The sequence below is a fragment of the Pelophylax lessonae genome (genome assembly GCF_965119305.1).
Source record: "Pelophylax lessonae genome assembly, chromosome: 1".
Lineage (NCBI taxonomy): Eukaryota > Metazoa > Chordata > Amphibia > Anura > Ranidae > Pelophylax > Pelophylax lessonae.
Window position 1 is genome coordinate 353,320,488 of NC_138768.1, and position 26,983 is coordinate 353,347,470.

Below are 26,983 nucleotides of genomic sequence, written 5' to 3' on the forward strand. Positions count from 1 at the left end.
TTCGTAGCGCCACCTTTCGGTCTCGCTTCGGCGCCTGTTCTGGGCCTGTTGAGGGCACAGGGCATTGCAATCTTGAGATATCTGGACAATCTCCTGTTAAGATCGAGTGCCAGTCAGAGCCTGTTGTGCGATCTGTCGACTACGGTACAGACGCTCCAGGAGTTTGGTTGGACCATCAACGTTCAGAAGTCGACGTCTCCTTCGTTTCGTCTTCCCTATCTGGGAATGGTTCTGGACTCTGCTCAAGCGAAAGTGTTTCTGCCGAAGGACGAGCTCCGGACCCTTCAGGACGAGATCAGGTCCCTTAGGGACAACCAATCCTCGTCACTCAGGACCTGTATGCGGTCCCTTGGATTGATGGTATCAGCCTTCGAGGCGATACCCTTTGCTCAGTTTCACACACGGTCTCTTCAAGCGGAGATCCTGGCCAGGTGGGACAGACTACCTCAGTCCTTGGATCTGAGTGTCTTGTTGAGTCGCCAGACCAGTATGGATCTTCTGTGGTGGCTTCAGTCCCCGGCTGTGTTGGAAGGGAAATCCTTCCGTCCGTTACTGTGGACGGTGATTACCACGGATGCCAGCCTGTTGGGCTGGGGGGGGAATACTGGGCAACCTGTCTGCCCAGGGCACTTGGTCGGAGGAGGAATCCTCCCTTCCGATAAACATATTGGAATTGAGAGCGATAAAACTGTCTCTTCCAGTGGTCGGATCGACTTCGGGGCCGGCCCGTTCGGGTACAGATGGACAATGCTACCGCGGTGGCTTACATAAACCACCAAGGGGGCACCAGGAGTGCCCGGGCGGCCCGGGAGGTGACTGACATTCTGTCTTGGGCCGAGACTCATGTCCCGGCGATTTCGGCAGTTCACATTCCGGGTGTGGAGAATTGACAGGCAGATTATCTGAGCCGCCAGGCAGGTCTTCCAAATGCTGTGTGCAAAGTGGGGATCCCCAGTCGTGGATCTGTTCGCGTCTCGGCTAAACCACAAGGTGGAAAGGTTCGTGGCAAGAACGCGCGATCCTCGGGTGGGCGCCTCGGATGCGCTGGTGGCCCCTTGGCATCAGTATCGTCTGATGTATGCCTTTCCTCCGATTCAGTTGTTATCCAGGTTCCTTCGCAGGCTGGCCTCAGAACCGAACTTGGTGATTCTAGTGGCACCGGACTGGCCACATCGGTCCTAGTACGCGGTCATCGTTCACTTAGCAGTCAAACCTCCTTGGCGGCTGCCGATGCGGGAAGATCTCCTGCCTCAGGGACCGATCTTCCATCCTGCTTTACAGTCGCTGGCTTTAACGGCCTGGCTGTTGAAAGCCAGGTCCTGAGAGACAGGGGTCTCTCCCCAGAGGTCATTCCTACTTTGATCAAGGCTAGAAAAGCCTCGTCTGGTAAGATTACCGTACTTGGAAAGCTTATTTTGCCTGGTGTGAGTCCAGGGGGTTTTCTCCTCGCTCATACTCGGTGACGAGAGCGTTGGCTTTCCTCCAGACTGGTGTGGACCAGCGCCTGGCGCTGGCCACGATAAAGGGCCAGGTATCTGCACTGGCTGTTCTTTTTCAACGCCCTGTGGCGTCTCATTCCTTAATTCGCACCTTCATTCAAGGTGTGCGACATTTGGCCCCTCCCCGGAGGGAGCCTTTACCTCCATGGGACTTGAACTTGGTTCTGTCCGCGTTACAGCGTTCTCCCTTTGAAAACATCCGGGAGATATCGTTGCCTCTGCTGTCTAAGAAGGTTGCCTTTCTAGTGGCGATCACTTTGGCTTGCAGGGTGTCAAGGTTGGCGGCGTTGTCTTGCCTCTCTCCTTACCTGGTGGTTCATAAAGATAAGGTGGTCTTGCGGCCTAATTCGTCATTTCTCCCTAAGGTGGTGTCTGACTTTCACCTTAATGAGGACATTGTTTTGCCTTCTCTCTGTGCAAAGCCTAAGCATCCTAAGGAGGTTGCGTTGCATTCCTTGGATGTTGTCAGGGCGATCAGGGTTTACCTGTCGTCCACTGAATCCTTTCGGAAATCAGATTCCCTCTTTGTCCTTCCTGAGGGACCTCGGAAGGGCATGGCGCCGTCTGTGGCGACCATTGCCAAACGGATCAGGCAGACGATTGTCCAGGCCTATGCTTTGAAGGAACGGGTTCCGCCCTTCCCTGTTAAGGCGCACTCTACCAGATCAATGAGTACGTCCTGGGCTTACCGGCATCAGGCCTCGGTGACCCAGGTGTGCAAGGCTGCGACTTGGTCATCGGTGCACACCTTTTCCAAATTCTATGATTGATGTTCTGGCATCAGCTGATGCCTCCTTTGGCCGCAAAGTTCTCTGTGCGGCAGTGCCATAGGGGACCCTTGTTTTTTTGTGGGTCCCTGGCTGTCGGGTTGTTTATACCCTGCGTTATTTGCTTTCCTGGGCTGTTGCTCCTGTTGAGCCTTTTCTGTTGCCCAGAAGGTTCTCTTACTGTGCGTGTAAGGTTCCTTTCTCTGATGTAGGTGCTGCGTTGCCTTTTCTACGGTTGCGTCTCCCACCCCACATGTCTACACTGCTTTGGGACATCCCATTGGTGAAGACTATGTGAGGGGCGGTGACTGTCGGAGGACGTAAGAGAAAACTGAATTTTTGTAAAATCTTACCGTAAAATTCCTTTCTCTGAGTCCTCCGACAGTCCCCGCCCCTCTTTTGGGGTTTTTTCTTGTACACTTACTGCTATGCTACCAAACTGAGTTGGGATGGCTTACTGCAGGGGGGGTATTGACCAGTGGGACAGCCCCCATGGGTGTGTCTATGCTAAAAGCTTTTGTTTCTAACAAGTCTTATGCCTAGCTACTCCTGCGGAGCGGAAGTCAATACCCATTGGTGAAGACTATATGAGGGGCGGCGACTGTCGTTGGACGTAAGAGAAAGGAATTTTACTGTAAGATTTTACAAAAATTCAGTTTTTTTTAGATATGTAGCACCCTCCTTGTCAGGTGCTAGGTAAAAGTGTAGTTTTTGGCTCTCTCTGCTTACCAGAAGAGCAGCAGGCAAAACATATGTGCACTCTGTTTATCAGGGAGCAAGCTTAATAGGTGACATTCTGCTCAATGTGCCTAGTGTGTGATTCACCTGGTTTCAGGGAGTGTCCCCCGCTAATCCAATGGGGAGGCACACAGGCTTTTAGTACTGTCCCAGGGGTTGGCACAAATAGGGGTGCATTATGGGACAGGGTATAAAAAGCCACAGGCACATGAGGTAGAGGTCTTTGGGCGGGAAGCCAGATCCCAGAAGGAGGGTGGCGGCGGCCTCCTCTTCAGCAGTTGGTGGTGGTCACAGGCAGTTGTCCTGCTGTACTAGGGGCAAGAGACTGAACCCAGAGATCCAGGAGAAGCTGACTACGGGAGTTGGGGCACAGCTGAATCTGTAAAAACAGTATTCTGTGAGTACAGAGGAACTTGCCTAGGGGTCTGCCCAGGAAGGGGACCACTCCGGAGTGTAGAGTCAGTGGACGGGTGTCAGCCCATAGAGAGAGAGGGTGCTAGGGGAGTGCCCTGAAGAGAAATGTAATGGAAACACTTACCTTACCTTCATTCAAGTGGCAGGATGAAGCAGCAGCCTTGCCGCATTCTCAGGTTCAGAGTGCTCAGCATTGTGAATAGTTAACAGTTGGAGTATCCCACTCATCCCTTCTCCCATCCCAATTACAATAAAACCACAAAAACAACATCCCCTGGACTGATCTTTGACTGAGCCAATACTATAGAGTACTAAGATTTCTGCTTGCAGTTGCTACGGGTATTCCAGGGGAATCCTCAAAGTAATCTTCAGCAGCTCTCTAGGGGGCAGTGCTACAGATAAAATAGATTGGTTTGAAACCCTGTAAAAGTGTGTCCAGCAGCAATCACTGCAAATAATTGCTGCCTGTGTGGACAGCTGCGGCCGCTGACAACCTGTCATTAAAGTGAACGAGGGCGGCAGCCACACCGAGCTGTTCGCATCAGCAGCAGGAGTCAGAAAAAGACCAATTTCTGATTTAGTACAGATTCAGCACAGTAAATTAAGGTGTGTATATAGTTATTATTTTGCTTAGTTACAACAACAAAGTATGTTTGCTTTTCAGTTCAAGGAGGACATATCAAAACGCTTCAAATCCAGCACGGACCAACTTGTCTTGATATTTGCTGGAAAGATCCTAAAGGACCAAGACACACTCAGTCAGCATGGCATCCACGATGGACTCACTGTCCATCTTGTCGTTAAAACGCAGAATAGGTACGTTGTTATACTACTTTGAATTTTTTTTTTCCCAGAGTTCCACTGAAAAATGTCACTAATGCTGAATAATTTTGTATTTAATACAGGTCACAAGCTGCTCCTGCTGCTGCTGCTGCTGCCGCCACTACCCAACCCAGTAGCCCCAGCAGTCCAGCATCCACTTCTACAACTTCCAGTGGCACATCTACCAGCTCATCCACCACAAATACTCCTTTTGGTTTAGGTAAGTTGTCAGTACATCTTCAAGGAGGCCTGTCATGAGAAAATACATGAGCTGTAATTTCCGACCTCTCCTGGGTCTTAGATGCCTGGCTATCAAAATAAGCTTGATCATTTAAAGAGGAAGTAAACCCTCCTCTGACTCTTTTACCTATAGGTAAGCCTATATTAACCACTTGCCGACCGCCGCACGACTATCTACGTGGGCGGTCAGCCCCTCACAGGCAAAGTGACGTAGGTCTACGTCGCTCGCCTGTGAGGGTTTAGGGAGCGAGCGCGCGCCGCCGGAGGCGCGCTCCCGCTCCCGCGTGGTCACGGACCCCCCCGCGCGCGTGACCGGCGGACCCGATCGCCGCCGGCCACTCTGCGATCGGCGGGGGAGAGGGAGAAAGTCAGGCAGCTTGTGTAAACAAGCTGCCTGTCATTCTCCTCTCTGTATGAGAGCTGATCACATGGATCTACTATGTAGATCCATTGATCACTCTGCATACAGTTGAAGCCCCAGCCAATCACAGTTAGAAGCACGCCCCTAGGGACACACACAGCCCCTCCCTCTCAAATAAAGTTAACCCCTTCACTACCAGTGTATTTTTACAGTAACAGTGCATATATATAGCACTGATTACTGTAGAAATGTCACTGGTAACCCCAAAAGTGTCAAAAATGTCAGTCAAGGGTCCGATCTGTCCGCCGCATTGTCGCAGTACCGCAAAAAAAATCGCAGATCGCCGCCATTACGCGTTAAAAAAAAAAACAACAAAAATGACAAAAATCTTTCCCTTTGTTAGTAAACGCAATAACTTTTGCGCAAACCAATCAAAATACGCTTTTTGCGATTTTTTTTTTACCAAACATAGGTAGCATAAAACAAATTGGCCGAAAATATTAAAAAATTTTGATTTTTACATTTATTTTTGGGGGAATTTCATATAAAAAAAAGGGAAAAATATTGCTATTTTTGCAAAATTTACGCTCTTTTTTTGTTTATAGCGAGTGATCAAAAAATCGCACAGGTGATCAAATACCGCCAAAAGAAAGCTCTGTTTGTGGGAAAAAAAGGACGCCAAATTCGTTTAGGTACAGCGTCGCACGACCGCGCAATTGTCCGTTAAAGTCACGCAGTGCCGAATCGCAAAATACCCCCTGGTCAGGAAGGGGGTAAAATCTTCCGGGGCTTAAGTGGTTAAGGTTTACCTATAGGTACTGTAAATATCTCCTAAACATGCACCGTTTAGGAGATATTTACCTTACATGCAGCCAGTGACGTCACTGGCGCATGCGCTCTGAAGGAACGGCCGCTGGTGCCGTTTCTTCAGAGCCCCATGCCGTGACCGTCGGCTCCCGCGCACGTGCGCGGGAGTGACGTCACCGCGGCTCCGGCCAATCAGATGGCCGGATGCCGCGATCCCGGAAGATGGGTGACTGGACATGTCGCCTGTCATACAGGTGAGCGGGCGGCACGGCGGGGGCTCGTTCTTAGGTAAGTATTTCATAATGAGCTAGTATGCGTGGCATACTAGCTCATTATGGGTTTCTCTTTCAGATTGCAGCAAAAGAAAAAAAAAAAAAAAGGTTCATGGGTTTACAACCTCTTTAATATTTTCTGAGCTACAGATATAAAACAATTCCAGAACTCGGGGGTTGTGACTTCTTCTTCTTCTTCTTCTTCTTTTTTTTTTTTTTTTTTTTCTTCCATTTTTTTTTTTTCTTCCATTTTATTACTGCACGTTTGTTCCCAGCCTGGGACTTTAGAATTAAAGCAAAACCCAGCCATAAAATACCTGTTGATGTTCCAGAAATTCACTTGGGTCTTAATTCCCTCTCTGGACTGACAACACAGGCATTTTTCTGGACTGACGTCTCATGGAATGGTTTGCTCCTTGTGTGGTTCTATTTTGTTACACTTCTGAATCCCTCCCGCTCTGTATCACTGTATCTCCACAACATAGAGAATAATTGTGTGCAGAGTACATAGCATAGCTATGAATTTCTGGCATGATAATCTGGCATGTTTTTAAAATGTGATTGAACAGATAGATTATAACCTGTTTGCAGTAGTATATTTAACATGGGTTTAAATGCGATTGCTTAATTGTGAACACTGGTACATCCCCAGTTATAAGAGGGTGTGCACACATATGCAATCCAATTTGTGGTTGCATATGTGTGCACACCCTCTTATAACTGGGGACGTACCAGTGTTCAGAATTAAGCATTTGCATTTAAACCCATGTTAAATTGGGGTCAGTACACACCTGCCATAATTTAAAGTGCCTCTGATTAACCCCAAATAAAGTTCAGCTGTTCTAGTAGGTCTTTCCTGGCATTTTCTTAGTCGCCTCCTGCAGCAAAAGCCATGGTCTGCAGAGAGCTTCCAAAGCATCAGAGGGATCTCATTGTTAAAAGGTATTAGACAGGAAAAGGGTACAAAAGAATCTCCACGGTATTAGATTTGCCATGGATCACAGTGAAGACAGTCATCATCAAGTGGAGAAAACATGGCACAACAGTAAAATCATCAAGTGGAGAAAACATGGCACAACAGTAACATTACAAAGAACTTGACACGCCTACAAAAACGATGAAAAGACGAGAAGAAAACTTGTTAGGGAGGCTGCCAAGAGGCCTATAGCAACATCAAAGGAGCTGCAGAAATATCTGGCAAGTAATGGCTGTGTTGTACATTTGACAACAATCTCCCGTATTGTTCATATACCTGGGCTATGGGGTAGAGCGGCAAGACAAAAGCCTTTTCTCTATCGCTCATTGACAGACGTAGTCTTCTTGATTCTCAAGAGCTGGGTTATGTTGTCTCCGCAGGAGTAGGACTAGGCAGAAAGACAAAACGTTCTGGCTCCACCCTAGGGGCAGTCCCTGAGGGTATATCCTCCCTCTCTCTGCTACAGGGAATCAGTTTTTTTCTGTCTAGTCAGGAGTAAGGACCTAAGTTCCTTGCTGGGATCTTTTGGTCCTGGCAAGACTTTTTTTTCTTTAAGAAAAAGACATTTTTTAGGTAGTTTTCTCCAGTGTTTTTTTCCTGTGAGATCTTCAAGCAAAAATGCCGGACTGGGCGACACTTGTGGTCACCCCAGCCGGCCTACGAGCGCGCGCAGACCATGGCATTGCGCTTGGTCGGCCGCGACATATTCAAGTAAGTATGCGGGGCCGGGCGACGGGCTGGATGTTGAGATCCAGTGGTCACCCCGGTTTCTGCCTACGAGCGCGTGCAGACCAGAGCTCCGCGATGAGTCGGCCGCGACGGAGACCCAGTGAAGGGACTGACTTTGCGAGTTAAAAGTCTCGCTTGGACGCCAGGTACCAGAGAGTCGAGGCGTCCACAAACCCCCACCCCGGTGGAGAGGGTATTGTGAAGAGAGGGTGCCTGTCGGCTCTGAGGGGCGCTATTGCGCTAGGGGGAGACACATAAAAAAAAAAAAAAAAATTTAAAAAAAAAAAAAAGGTATTTTTTATTTAAAAAAAAAAAAGTTTTTTTTTTGTGTTTTCTGGCAAAGGTGTCCTGAATTATCATGGACCCTGCCACTCATGTATCTCCTCCGGATCCCCTCGAGGGGTCTGCAGGATCCTCCAGCACCCCACTGACGATTAAATCATTGTCCGCTATTATGGAAGCTTGTGTCCCGGGTGGAAGTGGCTTGTCAGGGACAGGGCGCAAGTAAGCGACCCCCGCCTAACCCCTTATTATCTGAAACCTCGGATTCAGACTCTGAGCCTATTTCTGCAGTTGCAGGTACTTCATCTGGTATTGGTGTCTCGTGTACTGTCTTTTCAGACAGTGAGGAGGATGTTTCGGCATCAGCCATAGCCAAAGAGGAAGCGTTGGTAAACGCACTCATTGTATCTGTTCAAGAGACCTTAAGATTACAGGGTATTCCGTCAGAAATAGCTGAAACTGAGATCCCTTTTGGGTCTAAAAACGCATCTAGTGGCGAAGGTTTTTCCATTGCCCAAATGTTTTGGCAATCCAATCAAAGAAGAATGGAGTCTGCCAAAACGCATTTCTACTATTTCTAAACGCATTAACAGGCGTTATCCGTTTGAGGAAACCCTCATTAAGAAATGGACAGACCACCTGTGGTGGATTCACCAATTGCTAGATTGAATAAAGCCACGGTTATTCCTTTAGAAGACGCTCCGTCTTTTAAAGATCCAGTGGATCGCAAGATAGAAGCTATGTCTCGCACCATGTTTGCCTTGATTGGATCAGCTTTCAGACCTATAATAGCTATTGGTCTGTTTTCGCAGGCTGTAACTGAATGGACCTAGTGGTTACGCCGGGACTTAGAAGAGGTCCCTCAGGCGGTATCAGATTTGTTGGAACAAATGATACAGGGGTTACAGTTTGTGTGTGATGCGGCGTTAGACGCCACTCCATTATTGGCGCGAGCATCAGTCTCAGCAGTGGTTCTCAGGCGTACACTGTGGCTAAAAGGTTGGTTAGCCGACCAAGGTTCCAAAAAAGCATTGGCTAATATCCCCTTTTTAGGAGAGCGTCTATTTGGAGCCAACTTAGATGAGATCATTAAGGATCTCACGGGTGGAAAGAGCACCTTTTTACCGCAAAATTTTAAAGGTAGAGGAACTCGTCAAAGACGAGGGCCTTCTTTTTCTGCTCACAAGAGGTTTTTTCGTCCCGCGGGTGAAAAAACTAAGTCCTCCAAAGCTCCTGCAGGAGGCGTCAGGGGTCGCTGGTCGGGCAAGCAAAAGCCCGCCTCCTCCAGACCTGAAGATAAACCGTCCAAAGCCTGAAGGTGCGCCCCCACCCATAACTGGGGTGGGGGGACGTCTTCGCCGGGTCCCGGATCCATGGCTTTCCAGAATCCCGGACAAATGGGTCTGCGAAGTCATAAGGTCAGGGTACAAGATCGAGTTTCGATCTCTCCCACCGGCGCGATTCTTCCCTTCCAATATCCGACTATCCTCAGATCGTTTAGAAGATCTGCGGAGAGCAGTCACAGATTTACTACAACAAGGAGTGGTAGTCCATGTTCCTTGGACAGAACGGTTTCAAGGGTTTTATTCAAACCTATTTACAATAAGAGGGCTAAGTGCGTCCAATTCTGGACTTAAGGGCACTCAATTCTTTTGTCTTCATAAGAAGATTCAGAATGGAGTCCATTCGCACAGTAGCAGCCTTTCTGCATCCAGGGGATGTCCTAGCGTCCATAGACATCTAGGACGCATATCTTCACATTCCCATTTTCGCAGGACATCAGCGGTTTCTACGTTTTTCCGTAGAAGAGAACCACTATCAGTTTGTGGCGTTACCTTTCGGTCTCGCCACGGCTCAGCGGGTCTTCACGAAGGTGTTGGCCCCAATGTTGGCACTTCTGCGCCAAAGAGGCATATCGATGCTAGGTTACCTAGACGATCTTCTGCTTCATGCAGAGTCTCCTCAGACCTTGCTACAAGACGTAGAAATTACTATGATTTCTTTACAGGAATTCGGGTGGCTGGTGAACCAGCAAAAGTCATTTCTGGTTCCCACCCAGAGGCTCGAATATCTGGGTCTAATTCTAGACACAGTCAGGACAAGAGTTTTTCTTCCGGTAGGGAAACTCCGAAAGATTCAATCAGCAGTCCACCAACAGCTGGTCTTCCCTTCGGACTTGCATGAGGGGTCTGGGGTTGATGGTGGCTTCCTTCGAAGCAGTCCCATTTGCCCAGTCCCATACCCGAATTCTTCAGCAAGAGATTCCTCTCAGATGGAATCGGAATCCGGAATCCCTGGACAATCAGATCCGATTGAGCAAACAGACCAGAGAGTCTCTGGTCCGGTGGCTTCGGTCTCCGATGCTCAGCCAGGGAAAGTCATTTCTGCCAATATATTGGACGACAGTGACCACGGATGCCAGTCTATCCGGATGGGGAGGAATTCTCGGTCAGTTATCTGTCCAGGGACTTTGGTCCCCGGAAGAATCCAGGTTACCGATAAATGTATTGGAACTGAGAGCGATCAGACTTTGTCTGATTCACTGGACCGAGCAGCTCCAGGGCAGCCCGGTTCGGATCCAGTCGGACAACGCCACGGCCGTGGCTTATGTCAATCACCAGGGGGGCACGAAGAGTGTCCGAGCGGCCAAAGAAGTGGCTTGCATTCTTCGCTGGGCGGAACGATTTGTTCCAGCAATCTCTGCGGTGTTCATTCCGGGGGTGGAAAATTGGCAGGCAGATTATCTCAGCCGTCAGACTCTGGATCAGGGGGAATGGTCCCTCCATCCAGACGTTTTCCACCAGTTGTGCCTACGATGGGGCACCCCGGATATGGATCTGTTGGCATCTCGATTCAACAGGAAAGTTCAGAGATTCGTGGCTCGCTCGCCCGGGGTCCTCTAGCAGAAACCGCAGACGCACTGATCGCCCCGTGGGGGCAATACCAGCTAATGTATGCCTTCCCTCCTCTTGGGTTACTGCCAAGACTTCTTCGCAGGATAGAGGAGGAAGGAATTCCAGTAATCCTGGCAGCTCCGGATTGGCCTCGTCGAGCTTGTTACGCCGACTTGGTCAGACTGATGGCGGACGTCCCGTGGAGACTTCCTCTCAGGGAGGATCTACTGTCTCAGGGACCGATCTTCCATCCTGCTTTACGATCGCTGGTTTTTAACGGCCTGGTTATTGAGACCCAGGTGCTGAAGGACAAGGGATTGTCAGCTTCAGTTATTCCTACTCTAGTTAAAACAAGGAAAGCGACTTCCAGAAAGATTATCATCGTACATGGAAGTCTTATATTGTGTGATGTGAATCCCTTGGGTTCCATCTACATCTTTATTCGGTAGTCCGAATATTGGCTTTCTGCAACAGGGAGTTGAGCAGAAGCTGGCCTTGAGTGTTATCAAGGGTCTGGTTTCAGCATTTGCTATCTTCTTTCAGAAGCTTTGTCTACTCATTCCTTGGTGCGGAATTTCATCCAGGGGGTGCGACACCTGGCTCTGCCAGTGCACGCGCCGTTACCATCCTGGGATCTTAATTTGGTGCTGTCGGTTCTTCAGACACCTCCCTTTGAAAATATCAGGGAGATTCCCTTGCTTACTTTATCCCAGAAGGTGGTCTTCTTGGTGGCTATCACTTCTGCACGCAGGGTGTCAGAACTGGCTGCATTATCCTGTTGTTCCCCAGATCTGGTGGTTCATAGGGATAAGGTTGTTCTTCATCCGAATCCATCCTTCCTTCTAAGGTGGTTTCAAAGTTTCATTGATTAAGGACAGTGTATTGTCCTTCCTATGTCCTTAGCCCAATCATCCTCGAGAATTTGCATGGCATTCCTTGGATGTAGTTCGGGCGATCAGGATAAACTTGAATACTACGGATTCAATTTGTAAGACGGATTCACTGTTTGTGATCACGGATGGCCCTAAGAAGGGGTTGCCTGTTCTGCTGCGACCATCTTTAGATGGATCAGACAGACGGTGGTATAGGCTTATTTTATCTAAGGGTCGGGATCCCCCGTTCCCTGTTAAGGCGCATTCTACTCGGGCGCTTAGAGTTTCCTGGACCTTCCGCCATCAGGCGTCAGTGGTTCAGGTTTTCAAGGCGACTGTTTAGTAGTCGGTTCATACCTTTACAATATTGTATAAGGTTTATGTGATGGCATCGTCAGATGCCTCTTCTGGCTGCAAGGTTCCTGCAGGCCACTGTTTGAGGAGACTGTTGGTCTACCTCGAGGATTTGTGGGGTAGGTCTCATCTGTTTACTCGATGAGTCCTTTGATACTTCTGGTTGGCTCCGGTTGGGCCTTCTAGATTGGATTTTGATTCTGTCAATCCCACCCCTCATTTTGTGGCACTGCTTCTGGATGTCCCAGCTCTTGAGAATCAAGAAGACTACGTCTGTCAATGAGCGATAGAGAAAAATGGATTTTTGTAAGATCTTACCGTAAAATCCTTTTCTCTTAAGCTCATTGACAGACGTAGTACCCGCCCCTCTATCATTGAGTTGGGTTGGGTTAAATTCTCTGTACTGCTTTAAAACAGAACTGATTCCCTGTAGCAGAGAGAGGGAGGATATACCCTCAGGGACTGCCCCTAGGGTGGAGCCAGAACGTTTTGTCTTTCTGCCTAGTCCTACTCCTGCGGAGACAACATAACCCAGCTCTTGAGAATCAAGAAGACTACGTCTGTCAATGAGCTTAAGAGAAAAGGATTTTACGGTAAGATCTTACAAAAATCCATTTTTCTTACGAAGAAAAACATCCAAGGCCGGCTATATTTTGCAAAAACTCCTCTGAAGTCTCCCAAAAGCATGTGGAAAAAATGTTATGGTCTGATGAAACCAAGGTGGAACTTTTTGACCATAATTCCAAAAGATATGTTTGACGGAAATACATGGTGGTGACAGCATTATGCTGTGGGGCTGTTTTTCTTCAGCTGGAACAGGGGCCTTAGTCAAGGGGAAGGGAATTATGAACAGTTCCAAATACCAGTCAATATTGGCACAAAACCTTCAAGCTTCTGCTTGAAAGCTGAACATGAAGAGGAACTTCATCTTTCAGCATGACAAAGACCCAAAGCATATATTCAAATCAACAAAGAAATGGCTTTACCAGAAGAAAATTACATTTCTCTATCGCTCATTGACAGACGTAGTCTTCTTGATTCTCAAGAGCTGGGTTATGTTGTCTCCGCAGGAGTAGGACTAGGCAGAAAGACAAAACGTTCTGGCTCCACCTTAGGGGCAGTCCCTGAGGGTATATCCTCCCTCTCTCTGCTACAGGGAATCAGTTTTTTTCTGTCTAGTCAGGAGTAAGGACCTAAGTTCCTTGCTGGGATCTTTTGGTCCTGGCAAGATTTTTTTCTTTGGAAAAAACATTTTTTAGGTAGTTTTTCTCCAGTGTTTTTTTCCTGTGAGATCTTCAAGCAACGCCGGACTGGGCGACACTTGTGGTCACCCCAGCCGGCCTACGAGCGCGCGCAGACCATTGCATTGCGCTTGGTCGGCCGCGACACATTCAAGTAAGTATGCGGGGCCGGGCGACGGGCTGGATGTTGAGATCCAGTGGTCACCCCGGTTTCTGCCTACGAGCGCGTGCAGACCAGAGCTCCGCGCTGGGTCGGCCGTGACGGAGTCCCAGTGGAGGGACTGACCTTGCGAGTTAAAAGCTCGCTTGGACGCCAGGAACCAGAGAGTCGAGGCGTCCGGAGTGGTCCACAACCCCCCACCCCGGTGGAGAGGGTATTGTGAAGAGAGGGTGCCTGTCGGTTGGTATGGTGAGTAAACGTTCCCTTTCTTCTTTCCTCGTTATGAGGCAGTATGAATTATGGGCCCCTCCATACATGGTCAGTATATATCTGACACTAAAAAGTCCCCCTTGTAAATACAGTATGTGTTTGTGGGAAGTGGACTTGGTTTGAGAGCTAACACTCTACCCAGCAGACTGTAGCATTACAGCAGACATAGGAGGTATAATCCTACCTTATTTGTAGTGTATCTCCTGTAGATCAATAAATCGCCACTCAGCAGAGATGCAGGTGGATGTGCTGGGAAAAACGATTTCGGCGGTCCGCCGCCATTTTTCCGTAGACCAGGTGCATGTATGTCCTCAGGTCACACCGGCCGCCATGTTTTTAGAGTCTAATGTCTCCTGTATGGGGGCGGCCATGTTTCATGAGCCCAGCTACCTCGTGGAGAGCTGGGAACGCCGGAAGGCGTACACAGGGGGCGGAGCCACGTCCTTCTACCCGGGAAAAAGCAACAGCTCCTTCCAGTCTGTAAAAGACAGACGCTGACTGCAGTTGGTGGGAAACTTCACTGCATCGGTTGGTGAGCCTTGGGGGTCCCTCTCTCTCTCTGTGGGGATCGAGAAGCAGGTACTCTGAGGGGCGCTATTGCGCTAGGGGGAGACACATAAAAAAAAAAAAAAAAAAAAAAAAGTTTTTTTGTGTTTTCTGGCAAAGGTGTCCTGAATTAACATGGACCCTGCCACTCATGTATCTCCTCCGGATCCCCTCGAGGGGTCTGCAGGATCCTCCAGCACCCCACTGACGATTGAATCATTGTCAGCTATTATGGAAACTTTTGTGTCCCGGGTGGAAGTGGCTTGTCAGGGACAGGGCGCAAGTAAGCGACCCCCGCCTAACCCCGTATTATCTGAAACCTCGGATTCAGACTCTGAGCCTATTTCTGCAGTTGCAGGTACTTCATCTGGTATTGGTGTCTCGTGTACTGTCTCTTCAGACAGTGAGGAGGATGTTTCGGCATCAGCCATAGCCAAAGAGGAAGCGTTGGTAAACGCACTCATTGTATCTGTTCAAGAAACCTTAAGATTACAGGGTATTCCGTCAGAAATAGCTGAAACTGAAATCCCTTTTGGGACTAAAAAACGCATCAAAGTGGCGAAGGTTTTTCCATTGCCCAAATGTTTTGGCAATCCAATCAAAGAAGAATGGAGTCTGCCAAAACGCACTTCTACTATTTCTAAACGCATTAACAGGCGTTATCCGTTTGAGGAAACCCTCATTAAGAAATGGACAGAACCACCTGTGGTGGATTCACCAATTGCTAGATTGAATAAAGCCACGGTTATTCCTCTAGAAGACGCTCCGTCTTTTAAAGATCCAGTGGATCGCAAGATAGAAGCTATGTCTCGCACCATGTTTACCTTGATTGGATCAGCTTTCAGACCAATAATTGCTATTGGTCTGGTTTCGCAGGCTGTAACTGAATGGACCAAGTGGTTACGCCGGGACTTAGAAGAGGTCCCTCAGGCGGTATCAGATTTGTTGGAACAAATGATACAGGGGTTACAGTTTGTGTGTGATGCGGCGTTAGACGCCACTCCATTATTGGCGCGAGCATCTGTCTCAGCGGTGGTTCTCAGGCGTACACTGTGGCTAAAAGGTTGGTTAGCCGACCAAGGTTCCAAAAAAGCATTGGCTAATATCCCCTTTTTAGGAGAGCGTCTATTTGGAGCCAACTTAGATGAGATCATTAAGGATCTCACGGGTGGAAAGAGCACCTTTTTACCACAAAATGTTAAAGGTAAAGGAACTCGTCAAAAACGAGGGCCTTCTTTTTCTGCTCACAAGAGGTTTTTTCGTCCCGCGGGTGAAAAAATTAAGTCCTCCAAAGCTCCTTCAGGAGGCTTCAGGGGACGTTGGTCGGGCAAGCAAAAGCCCGCCCCCTCCAGACCTGAAGATAAATCGTCCAAAGCCTGAAGGTGCGCCCCCACCCATAACTGGGGTGGGGGGACGTCTTCGCCGGTTCCCGGATCCATGGCTTTCCAGAATCCCGGACAAGTGGGTTTGCGAAGTCATAAGGTCAGGGTACAAGATCGAGTTTCGATCTCTCCCACCGGCGCGATTCTTCCCTTCCAATATTCGACTATCCCCGGATCGTTTAGAAGATCTGCGGAGAGCAGTCACGGATTTACTACAACAAGGAGTGGTAGTCCACGTTTCTTGGACAGATCGTTTTCAGGGTTTTTTTTATTCAAACCTATTTACTATACCCAGGAAAGAGGGCAAAGTGCGTCCAATTCTGGACTTAAGGGCACTCAATTCTTTTGTCAACATAAGAAGATTCAGAATGGAGTCCATTCGCACAGTAGCAGCCTTCCTGCATCCAGGGGATGTCCTAGCGTCCATAGACATCTAGGACGCATATCTTCACATTCCCATTTTCGCAGGACATCAGCCGTTTCTACGCTTTTCCGTAGAAGAGAACCACTATCAGTTTGTGGCGTTACCTTTCGGTCTCGCCACGGCTCCTCGGGTCTTCACGAAGGTGTTGGCCCCAATGTTGGCACTACTGCGCCAAAGAGGCATATCGATTCTTGGTTACCTAGACGATCTTCTGCTTCATGCAGAGTCTCCTCAGACCTTGCTACAAAACATAGAAATTACTATGATTTCTTTACAGGAATTCGGGTGGCTGGTGAACCAGCAAAAGTCATTTCTGGTTCCCACCCAGAGGCTCGAATATCTGGGTCTAATTCTAGACACAGTCAGGACAAGAGTTTTTCTTCCGGTAGGGAAACTCCGAAAGATTCAATCAGCAGTCCAGTTGTTACTATCCAACAGCTGGTCTTCCCTTCGGACTTGCATGAGGGTTCTGGGGTTAATGGTGGCTTCCTTCTTAGCAGTCCCATTTGCCCAGTCCCATACCCGAATTCTTCAGCAAGAGATTCTTCTCAGATGGAATCGGAATCCGGAATCCCTGGACAATCAGATCCGATTGAGCAAACAGACCAGAAAGTCTCTGGTCTGGTGGCTTCGGTCTCCGATGCTCAGCCAGGGAAAGTCATTTCTGACAATATATTGGACGATAGTGACCACGGATGCCAGTCTATCCGGATGGGGAGGAATTCTCGGTCAGTTATCTGTCCAGGGACTTTGGTCCCCGGAAGAATCCAGGTTGCCGATAAATGTATTGGAACTGAGAGCGATCAGACTTTGTCTGATTCACTGGACCAAGCAGCTCCAGGGCAGCCCGGTTCGGATCCAGTTGGACAACGCCACGGCCGTGGCTTATGTCAATCACCAGGGGGGCACCAAGAGTGTCCGAGCGGCCAAAGAAGTGGCTTGCATTCTTCGCTGGGCGGAACGATTTGTTCCAGCTATCTCTGCGGTGTTCATTCCGGGGGTGGAAAATTGGCAGGCAGATTATCTCAGCCATCAGACTCCGGATCAGGGGGAATGGTCCCTCCATCCAGAAGTTTTCCACCAGTTGTGCCTACGTTGGGGCACCCCGGATGTGGATCTGTTGGCATCACGATTCAACAGAAAAGTTCAGAGATTCGTGGCTCGCTCCCGCGATCCTCTAGCAGAGACCGCAGACGCACTGGTCACCCCGTGGGGGCAATACCAGCTAATGTATGCCTTCCCTCCTCTTGGGTTACTGCTAAGACTTCTTCGCAGGATAGAGGAGGAAGGAATTCCAGTAATCCTGGCAGCTCCGGACTGGCCTCGTCGAGCTTGATACGCCGACTTGGTCAGACTGGTGGCGGACGTCCCGTGGAGACTTCCTCTCAGGGAGGATCTACTGTCTCGGGGACCGATCTTCCATCCTGCTTTACGATCGCTGGTTTTAAACGGCCTGGTTATTGAGACCCAGGTGCTGAAGGACAAGGGATTGTCAGCTTCAGTTATTCCTACTCTAGTTAAAACAAGGAAAGCGACTTCCAGAAAGATTATCATCGTACATGGAAGTCTTATATTGTGCGGTGTGAATCCCTTGGGTTCCATCTACATCTTTATTCGGTAGTCCGAATATTGGCCTTTCTGCAACAGGGAGTTGAGCAGAAGCTGGCCTTGAGTGTTATCAAGGGTCTGGTTTCAGCATTTGCTATCTTCTTTCAGAAGCCTTTGTCTACTCATTCCTTGGTGCGGAATTTCATCCAGGGGGTGCGACACCTGGCTCTGCCAGTGCACGCGCCGTTACCATCCTGGGATCTTAATTTGGTGCTGTCGGTTCTTCAGACACCTCCCTTTGAAAATATCAGGGAGATTCCCTTGCTTACTTTATCCCAGAAGGTGGTCTTCTTGGTGGCTATCACTTCTGCACGCAGGGTGTCAGAACTGGCTGCATTATCCTGTTGTTCCCCAGATCTGGTGGTTCATAGGGATAAGGTTGTTCTTCATCCGAATCCATCCTTCCTTCCTAAGGTGGTTTCAAAGTTTCATTGAATGAGGACAGTGTATTGTCCTTCCTGTGTCCTTAGCCCAATCATCCTCGAGAATTGCGTTGCATTCCTTGGATGTAGTTCGGGCGATCAGGATATATTTGAATACTACGGATTCAATTTGTAAGACGGATTCACTGTTTGTGATCACGGATGGCCCTAAGAAGGGGTTGCCTGTTCTGCTGCGACCATCTTTAGATGGATCAGACAGACGGTGGTATAGGCTTATTTTATCTAAGGGTCGGGATCCCCCGTTCCCTTTTAAGGCGCATTCTACTCGGGCGCTTAGAGTTTCCTGGACCTTCCGCCATCAGGCGTCAGTGGTTCAGGTTTTCAAGGCGACTGTTTAGTCGTCGGTTCATACCTTTACAATATTGTATAAGGTTCATGTGATGGCATCGTCAGATGCCTCTTCTGGCCACAAGGTTCCTGCAGGCCACTGTTTGAGGAGACTGTTGGTCTACCTCGAGGATTTGTGGGGTAGGTCTCATCTGTTTACTCGATGAGTCCTTTGATACTTCTGGTTGGCTCCGGTTGGGCCTTCTAGATTGGATTTTGATTTCTGTCAATCCCACCCCTCATTTGTGGCACTGCTTCTGGATGTCCCAGCTCTTGAGAATCAAGAAGACTACGTCTGTCAATGAGCGATAGAGAAAAATGGATTTTTGTAAGATCTTACCGTAAAATCCTTTTCTCTTAAGCTCATTGACAGACGTAGTACCCGCCCCTCTATCATTGAGTTGGGTTGGGTTAAATTCTCTGTTACTGCTTTAGAACAGAACTGATTCCCTGTAGCAGAGAGAGGGAGGATATACCCTCAGGGACTGCCCCTAAGGTGGAGCCAGAACGTTTTGTCTTTCTGCCTAGTCCTACTCCTGCGGAGACAACATAACCCAGCTCTTGAGAATCAAGAAGACTACGTCTGTCAATGAGCTTAAGAGAAAAGGATTTTACGGTAAGATCTTACAAAAATCCATTTTTTTGGAATGGCCCAGCCAGAGCCTAGACCTGAATCCAATTTGAAAATCTGTGGGGTGATCTGAAGAGGGCTGTGCACAGGAGATGCCCTTGCAATCTGACAGATTTGTAGTGTTTTTTGCAAAGAAGAGTGGGCAAATATTGCCACATCAAGATGTGCCATGCTGATAGATTCTTACCCAAAAAGACTGAGTGCTGTAATAAAATCATAAGGCGCTTCAACAAAGTGTTAGTTTTAAGGGTGTCCACACTAATGCAACAATGTTATTTTTTTTATTTTTACTTCCCTCCACCTAAAAGATTTCGGTTTGTTGTTCAACTAAGTTGTCCAGTTTGTAGGTCACATTTAAAGTGAAAAAAGTTCTGAATGACCTTTGTCTAATTTTTTTACATCACAGAAACCTGACATTTTAACAGGGGTGTGTAGACTTTTTCTATCCACTGTAGACTTGGATAAAAACAAAGAAGCGCCTGGTGTCCAGAGAATTGCAACTTCTAAAATATGGTTCATAGACGTTTGTTGAAAAGTAGCAACATGTACATCAAGCCAATGCATTTTTATCCAAGTCTTTGATGGTAGTGAAACATGGTTGGGGTTCTAAAATTTCCCCACTGTATCAAAAACCTAAAACAAAAAATGTTTTGGCTATAGATACTTTAAATGCGGTGTTTGCATTCGTTTTCCTTTTTTAGGATTTTTTTTCTTTATTTTCAACTAGTTATCCTGTTTGTAACAGACTACCTGTCCTAGGTTGACAACCTCACAAACAGTGCTGTATCAGTGGAGGAGCAGTGTTGTCATCCAAGGACAGAAAGTATATTAGGACCACAGAAAGCCTCCCTATATCTCCATAACATTGGAAAGGTGTTCTGTAGTCTTCAAAGATAGCTGGCTGGTAGCAATGCTAACTGATAAGTTATCTGCTCTAAAGATTTCTGGCAGGATCAACAGTTTTTTTTTTTTACATCGATCAAACAGATATAACACAGATTACAGATATTGTAAGTATGTTTTATACTGAAGTGGTTAATGAACTCTTTTTTTCTGTTTTCCAGGGGGCATTGGTGGTCTAGCTGGGCTCAGTAGTTTGGGCATGAATGCAACAAATTTCTCTGAGCTACAGAGCCAGATGCAGAGACAACTTATGTCAAACCCAGAGATGATGGTTCAGATCATGGAAAACCCATTTGTACAGAGCATGCTGTCTAACCCTGACTTGATGCGACAACTAATTATGGCCAATCCACAAATGCAGCAATTAATCCAGAGAAATCCTGAAATCAGTCACATGCTTAATAATCCAGACATAATGCGACAAGTATGTTCTTATTATGTTTTCTTTTATGCAAGACAAAGCTGTTCTTTCATTAGATATTTCCCATGTATTTACTGCAGAAATATTAGGGGTAGCCTAAAGCTGAAAGGAAAAGTGTTAGATTACCTATGTCCTGATGTCATTGTAAGAGACTCGGCGCACAGATGAAGCATCTCATCTTCTAAGCAGCATGTTAAAAACCAACCTGTTTGTTCACTTAGAAAATGTAGGAAGCCTGTTTTAAAATTTTAACAAAGATATTACCTTGCACTTTGACTGGACCAATTAAAAAAAAATCTTCCTCAGAATATATAAAGGAGCTTCTCCACTCCAGGATCAAAGTGGTATTAAACCCCCCACAAAAAAATTAATATGTTTTGGCAGTTAATCCTTACCATTTTGATCTGGCCAGCTAGTGTGTGGTTTTTTCTTTTCAAATACCTTTTTAACAGACCACATTGTCGCAAAAGTGGCAGTTAAAAGGTTGAGACAAATTATTTAACACTTAGAGGAAATTAAGGCTCCTTCAGAAAACAATTAAGTCAGCAGCTACAAAAACCGTAGCTGCTGACTTTTAATATTTTTGTTCTGGAATCCAGCAGTGTCTTCACTCCAGGTATCGGGTGCTGCCATCGCCATTTCTTGTAAGGCAAACTGGCAGTGAAACCTTGAGGCTTCACAGCCCGTCTCCCTACTGCGCATGCGCGAAGCTTGCTGCGCTTTGTGAATGGCCCGGCTGCAGGGGAGGGAGGAGGGTCAAACGTCTTGAAGTCCCCCAGATGTGGGAGTAGATACCTGTCAAAACCAGGTGCCAAATGTGGCAGCGGAAGGAGGGAGGAAGCAAACAAGCGGAGCCTCCCCTTTTGGGTGGAGCTCCACTTTTAACTCCAGGTTTTAGTAGACTTTAAAGTGGAACTAATACCTTTTAATCAAGCGATGCGCCGTCCTGGAACTCCCCACCTGCTTCTGACCTTTCCGGGCTCCAAGGCCTCCATAGCCGACTGCTGTCATTGGCCAGGCCAACATGCATGTACAGAAGTACTGCCAGTTTCAGCATTGTCAAATTTGTGCAGTGAGCTGCGTGTGCGCAGCTCACTGTACAGGGGTGGACAAACGGGTAACTATCTTTCTCTATCGTCCATAGACGGGCTCAGCTCCATATCTTCCTAGACCATTGGATTATGCTCCTCCCATCAGGAATAAGACACTAGGCAGGGAGAAGCTTTACCACGCCTATGGGGCTGTCCCTGCAGGCATAACCCCTCACACTCTGCTACAACTTCCAGTTTGTTTCTGGCTAGTTTAGGTGTAGTTCCCTGCTGGGACTTCGGTCTTAGCTATATAAAAGGTAAATTTTTGTTATATGTAATTTTTATTTACTAGTTAGAGTTCCTGGAGAACTACAAGCAACAGTCGGCTGAGGTTTCGGACTGGATATTCTAGATCCTTAAGGTCTCCCAGCCTGGCCAGCGAGCGTGCGCAGGTTATAGTCCAGCACTAGGCCTCGCCACGCAGAGCCCCAATGGATGGGGACGAGCCTGTGAGTGGACCGTCTTGCTGGGCTGGGACGACCTGTAATGCCCTGAGTCACAACATACCTCCTGGCTGGCAGCACCCCCACCCCGGCTGGGAGGTGGTCTGTTCGGAGTGGTGCCCACCTAATACCGTGGTATGGTGAGTAATGCTGTCCCCCCCAATCCTCTGGCGGTCTCGGGGTGGACGTGGGCCCCTTCCTGGGAATAGCCGGACCCTCGGGAGATCCCTCAGTTCCCCTGGCCTCTCAGACATACTAGGCCCCCCCCCCAGTTATTCCCCTCCCTTCCCCTAGTAGGTTCCTACCTTGGGGGGCGGTAATATTAGTCGCGGCGGCGTTCCTGCAGGGGGAGGTGACTGTCCTGGTGGGGTCTTTTGTTAAGGACCTTTCGATGCCACCTGTCTTGGACCCCCCCCTCGGGGGTCCGTGAGACCGCATGGTATTCCGTGGGGCCCACCATTTTGCTGTAGATTCATGCTCAGTTTCCATTGACAATGTATGGGCAGCCATTTTCTATTAGTTCCCTATAGGAATGCATGGGGCGGCCATTTTCTTGTAGTCCAGATCACTGGACAGGCAGCAGGCATGGCACATTTGATCTAGCAATGACCCAGGCATTTTTTTCTGTTTCTATTTCCTGTGTCAGAACCTTTTTAATTTCTGTTTAACAGAATGTTCCAGCAAGACTTCTGAGTGGTTGGGTAATGTTTTTGGGGTCCCCTGTAGGTTTTCCTTACTCTCTCTGCTATCAGATTGTACTGGATTGGGAGTTGTGATACCGCTAGTGCGGCGGTGGGATTGCGATTTGCAATCTTTTTAAAGTGACACTGCATTATTTTTAATCAGTGAAAAATGGAGTACCAGGGCAATGTTTCGCCTACAGACCCCCTCAGTGTGGCTGCGGGACCCTCTGGGTCGCAGTCTGTCTGCTTTTACAGCAGTCCTGGAAAGCCTGGTGTCAAAGGTATATTTTCTATTCAAAATTATTGATAGCCGCAAACGTCCGCTGTCTTAACTTCCATTGGTGGTATCCTCAAAATCTGAGGCAGATATGGCTGCCACGGACGCTCCCCATCCTGATGGATCGGTGTCCTTGCATTCTGATGGTGAAGACCTGTCCTCTTCAGCCACCGTGCAGGAATGCACATTGGTGGAAGCACTCATGGTTTCTGTGCGGGAAACTTTAAAAATGGCAGATGAATCTACAGCGTCAGGTACGCAGGTGTCTTTTTGCTCCCGCAAAGCCCAGAAGTCAGGCAAGGTGTTTCCTTGCCCGGAGCTTTTTGACAATATTGTAAAAGAACAATGATGGCGAATCAAGCACATGCTAGTGGTGCCCAAGCGGTTTTTAAACACCGTTATCCCTTTGCAGAGGCGGTTTCCACTCGATGGATCGTTCCACCAAAGGTGGATCACCCAGTTTCCAGATTGAATAAGTCTACTGTGTGTCCGGTGGATAGACAGGGGGTCTCTGTCCCGCCATCTACACGTGTTGGCGGGTACCATACTAAACCAATCTTTGTGAACGTTCTGGTGTCACAGATGTTCACTGAATGGGTGAAGTTACTTAAGGGGAACTTAAAATCTGAACAGATTCCCCTGGCCCTGATTGAGCTCCAAGACCATATGGCTCAAGCCCTTGTCTTCATGTGTGATGTGTCCTCAGAATGCAGCCCCCCTAGGTGTCCACAGTGGGGATTGCCATTAGACACACGGTGTCGTTAAAAAGCTGGTCGACAGACCAGGCTTCGAAGGCCTTGATTGACCTTCCCTTGACGGGAGAGAGGTTGTTTGTATCTTCTCTGGATGAACTGATCAAAGGGCTTACTGGTGGGAAGAGTACTCTTCTCCCTCAATCATCTAAGGGTAAGGCGCCACGTCATAGGCGGGGGCCTTCCTTCACTGTTTATAGGCGGCTTTCTCTATCGCTCATTGACAGACGTAGTCTTCTTGATTCTCAAGAGCTGGGTTATGTTGTCTCCGCAGGAGTAGGACTAGGCAGAAAGACAAAACGTTCTGGCTCCACCTTAGGGGCAGTCCCTGAGGGTATATCCTCCCTCTCTCTGCTACAGGGAATCAGTTTTTTTCTGTCTAGTCAGGAGTAAGGACCTAAGTTCCTTGCTGGGATCTTTTGGTCCTGGCAAGACTTTTTTTCTTTAAGAAAAAGACATTTTTTAGGTAGTTTCTCCAGTGTTTTTTCCTGTGAGATCTTCAAGCAAAAATGCCGGACTGGGCGACACTTGTGGTCACCCCAGCCGGCCTACGAGCGCGCGCAGACCATGGCATTGCGCTTGGTCGGCCGCGACATATTCAAGTAAGTATGCGGGGCCGGGCGACGGGCTGGATGTTGAGATCCAGTGGTCACCCCGGTTTCTGCCTACGAGCGCGTGCAGACCAGAGCTCCGCGCTGGGTCGGCCGCGACGGAGTCCCAGTGAAGGGACTGACTTTGCGAGTTAAAAGTCTCGCTTGGACGCCAGGTACCAGAGAGTCGAGGCGTCCACAAACCCCCACCCCGGTGGAGAGGGTATTGTGAAGAGAGGGTGCCTGTCGGTTCGGTATGGTGAGTAAACGTTCCCTTTTTTCCTCATTATGAGGCAGTATATATTATGGGCCCCTCCATATATGGTCAGTATATATCTGATACTTACAAGTCCCCCTTGTAATACAGCATGTGTTTGTGGGAAGTGGACTTGGTTCAAGAGCTAACACTCTACCCAGCAGACTGTAACATTACAGCAGACATAGGAGGTATAATCCTACCTTATGTGCAGTGTATCTCTGTAGATCCATATGTCACCTCTTAGCAGAGTGCAGGTGGATGTGCTGGGAAGACGATATCGGCGGTCCGCCGCCATTTTGCCGTAGACCGTATGCATGTATGTCCTCAGGTCACGCCGGCCGCCATGTTTTTGGAGTCTTATGTCTCTTCTATGGGGGCGGCCATGTTTTGTGAGCCCAGCTACCTCGTGGAGGGCTGGGAACGCCGGAAGGCGTACACAGGGGGCGGAGCCACGCCTTCTACCCGGGAAAAAGCAAACAGCTCCTTCCAGTCTGTGTAAGACAGACGCTGACTGCAGTTGGTTGGAAACTGCACTGCATCGGTTGGTGAGCCTTGGGGGTCCCTCTCTCTCTCTCTGGGATCGAGAAGCAGGTACTCTGAGGGGCGCTATTGCGCTAGGGGGAGACACACAAAAAAAAAAAAAAAAAAGAAAAAGTTTTTTTGTTTTTGCTGGCAAAGTTGTCCTGTATTAACATGGACCCTGCCACTCATGTATCTCCTCCGGATCCCCTCGAGGGGTCTGCGGGATCCTCCAGCACCCCATTGACAATTGAATCATTGTCAGCTATTATGGAAACGTTTGTGTCCCGGGTGGAAGTGGCTTGTCAGGGACAGGGCGCAAGAAAGCGACCCCCGCCTAACCCCTTATTATCTGAAACCTCGGATTCAGACTCTGAGCCTATTTCTGCAGTTGCAGGTACTTCATCTGGGATTGGTGTCTCGGGTCCTGTCTCTTCAGACAGTGAGGAAGATGTTTCGGCATCCGCCATAGCCCGAGAGGAAGCGTTGGTAAACGCACTCATTGTATCTGTTCAAGAGACCTTAAGGTTACAGGGTATTCCATCAGAAATAGCTGAAACTGAGATCCCTTTTGGGACTAAAAAACGCATCAAAGTGGCGAAGGTTTTTCCATTGCCCAAATGTTTTGGCAATCCAATCGAAGAAGAATGGCGTCTGCCAAAACGCACGTTTACTATTTCTAAACGCATTGACAGGCGTTATCCGTTTGAGGAAACCCTTATTAAGAAATGGACAGAACCACCTGTGGTGGATTCACCAATTGCTAGATTGAATAAAGCCACGGTTATTCCTTTAGAAGACGCTCCGTCTTTTAAAGATCCAGTGGATCGCAAGATAGAAGCTATGTCTCGCACCATGTTTTCCTTGATTGGATCAGCTTTCAGACCTATAATAGCTATTGGTCTGGTTTCGCAGGCTGTAACTGAATGGACCAAGTGGTTACGCCGGGACTTAGAAGAAGTCCCTCAGGCGGTATCAGATTTGTTGGAACAAATGATACAGGGGTTACAGTTTGTGTGTGATGCGGCGTTAGACGCCACTCCATTAATGGCGCGAGCATCAGTCTCAGCAGTGGTTCTCAGGCGTACACTGTGGCTAAAAGGTTGGTTAGCCGACCAAGGTTCCAAAAAAGCATTGGCTAATATCCCCTTTTCAGGAGAGCGTCTATTTGGAGCCAACTTAGATGAGATCATTAAGGATCTCACGGGTGGAAAGAGCACCTTTTTACCGCAAAATTTTAAAGGTAGAGGAACTCGTCAAAGACGAGGGCCTTCTTTTTCTGCTCACAAGAGGTTTTTTCGTCCAGCGGGTGAAAAAACTAAGTCCTCCAAAGCTCCTGCAGGAGGCGTCAGGGGTCGTTGGTCGGGCAAGCAAAAGCCCGCCCCCTCCAGACCTGAAGATAAACCATCCAAAGCCTGAAGGTGCGCCCCCACCCATAACTGGGGTGGGGGGACGTCTTCGCCGGTTCCCGGATCCATGGCTTTCCAGAATCCCGGACAAATGGGTTTGCGAAGTCATAAGGTCAGGGTACAAGATCGAGTTTCGATCTCTCCCACCGGCGCGATTCTTCCCTTCCAATATCCGACTATCCTCAGATCGTTTAGAAGATCTGCGGAAAGCAGTCACAGATCTACTACAACAAGGAGTGGTAGTCCACGTTCCTTGGACAGAACGGTTTCAAGGGTTTTATTCAAACCTGTTTACAATACCCAGGAAAGAGGGCAAAGTGCGTCCAATTCTGGACTTAAGAGCACTCAATTCTTTCGTCAACATAAGAAGATTCAGAATGGAGTCCATTCGCACAATAGCAGCCTTCCTGCATCCAGGGGATGTCCTAGCGTCCATAGACATCAAGGACGCCTATCTTCACATTCCCATTTTCGCAGGACATCAGCGTTTTCTACGCTTTTCCGTAGAGGAGAACCACTATCAGTTTGTGGCGTTACCTTTCGGTCTCGCCACGGCTCCGCGGGTCTTCACAAAGGT

The 26,983-nt window shown here is 48.3% G+C and overlaps 1 protein-coding gene across 1 annotated transcript in view; it reads left to right on the plus strand.

Moving 5' to 3' along the window:
* Window positions 1-26,983, plus strand: part of UBQLN1 (ubiquilin 1) — a 124,556-nt gene that overhangs the window by 21,067 nt on the left and 76,506 nt on the right. The window contains exons 2-4 of the mRNA XM_082248183.1: window positions 4,083-4,234; window positions 4,324-4,460; window positions 20,124-20,386. Of these exons, the coding sequence (XP_082104309.1) occupies window positions 4,083-4,234; window positions 4,324-4,460; window positions 20,124-20,386 (552 nt within the window). The remainder of the gene's footprint in view (window positions 1-4,082; window positions 4,235-4,323; window positions 4,461-20,123; window positions 20,387-26,983) is intronic.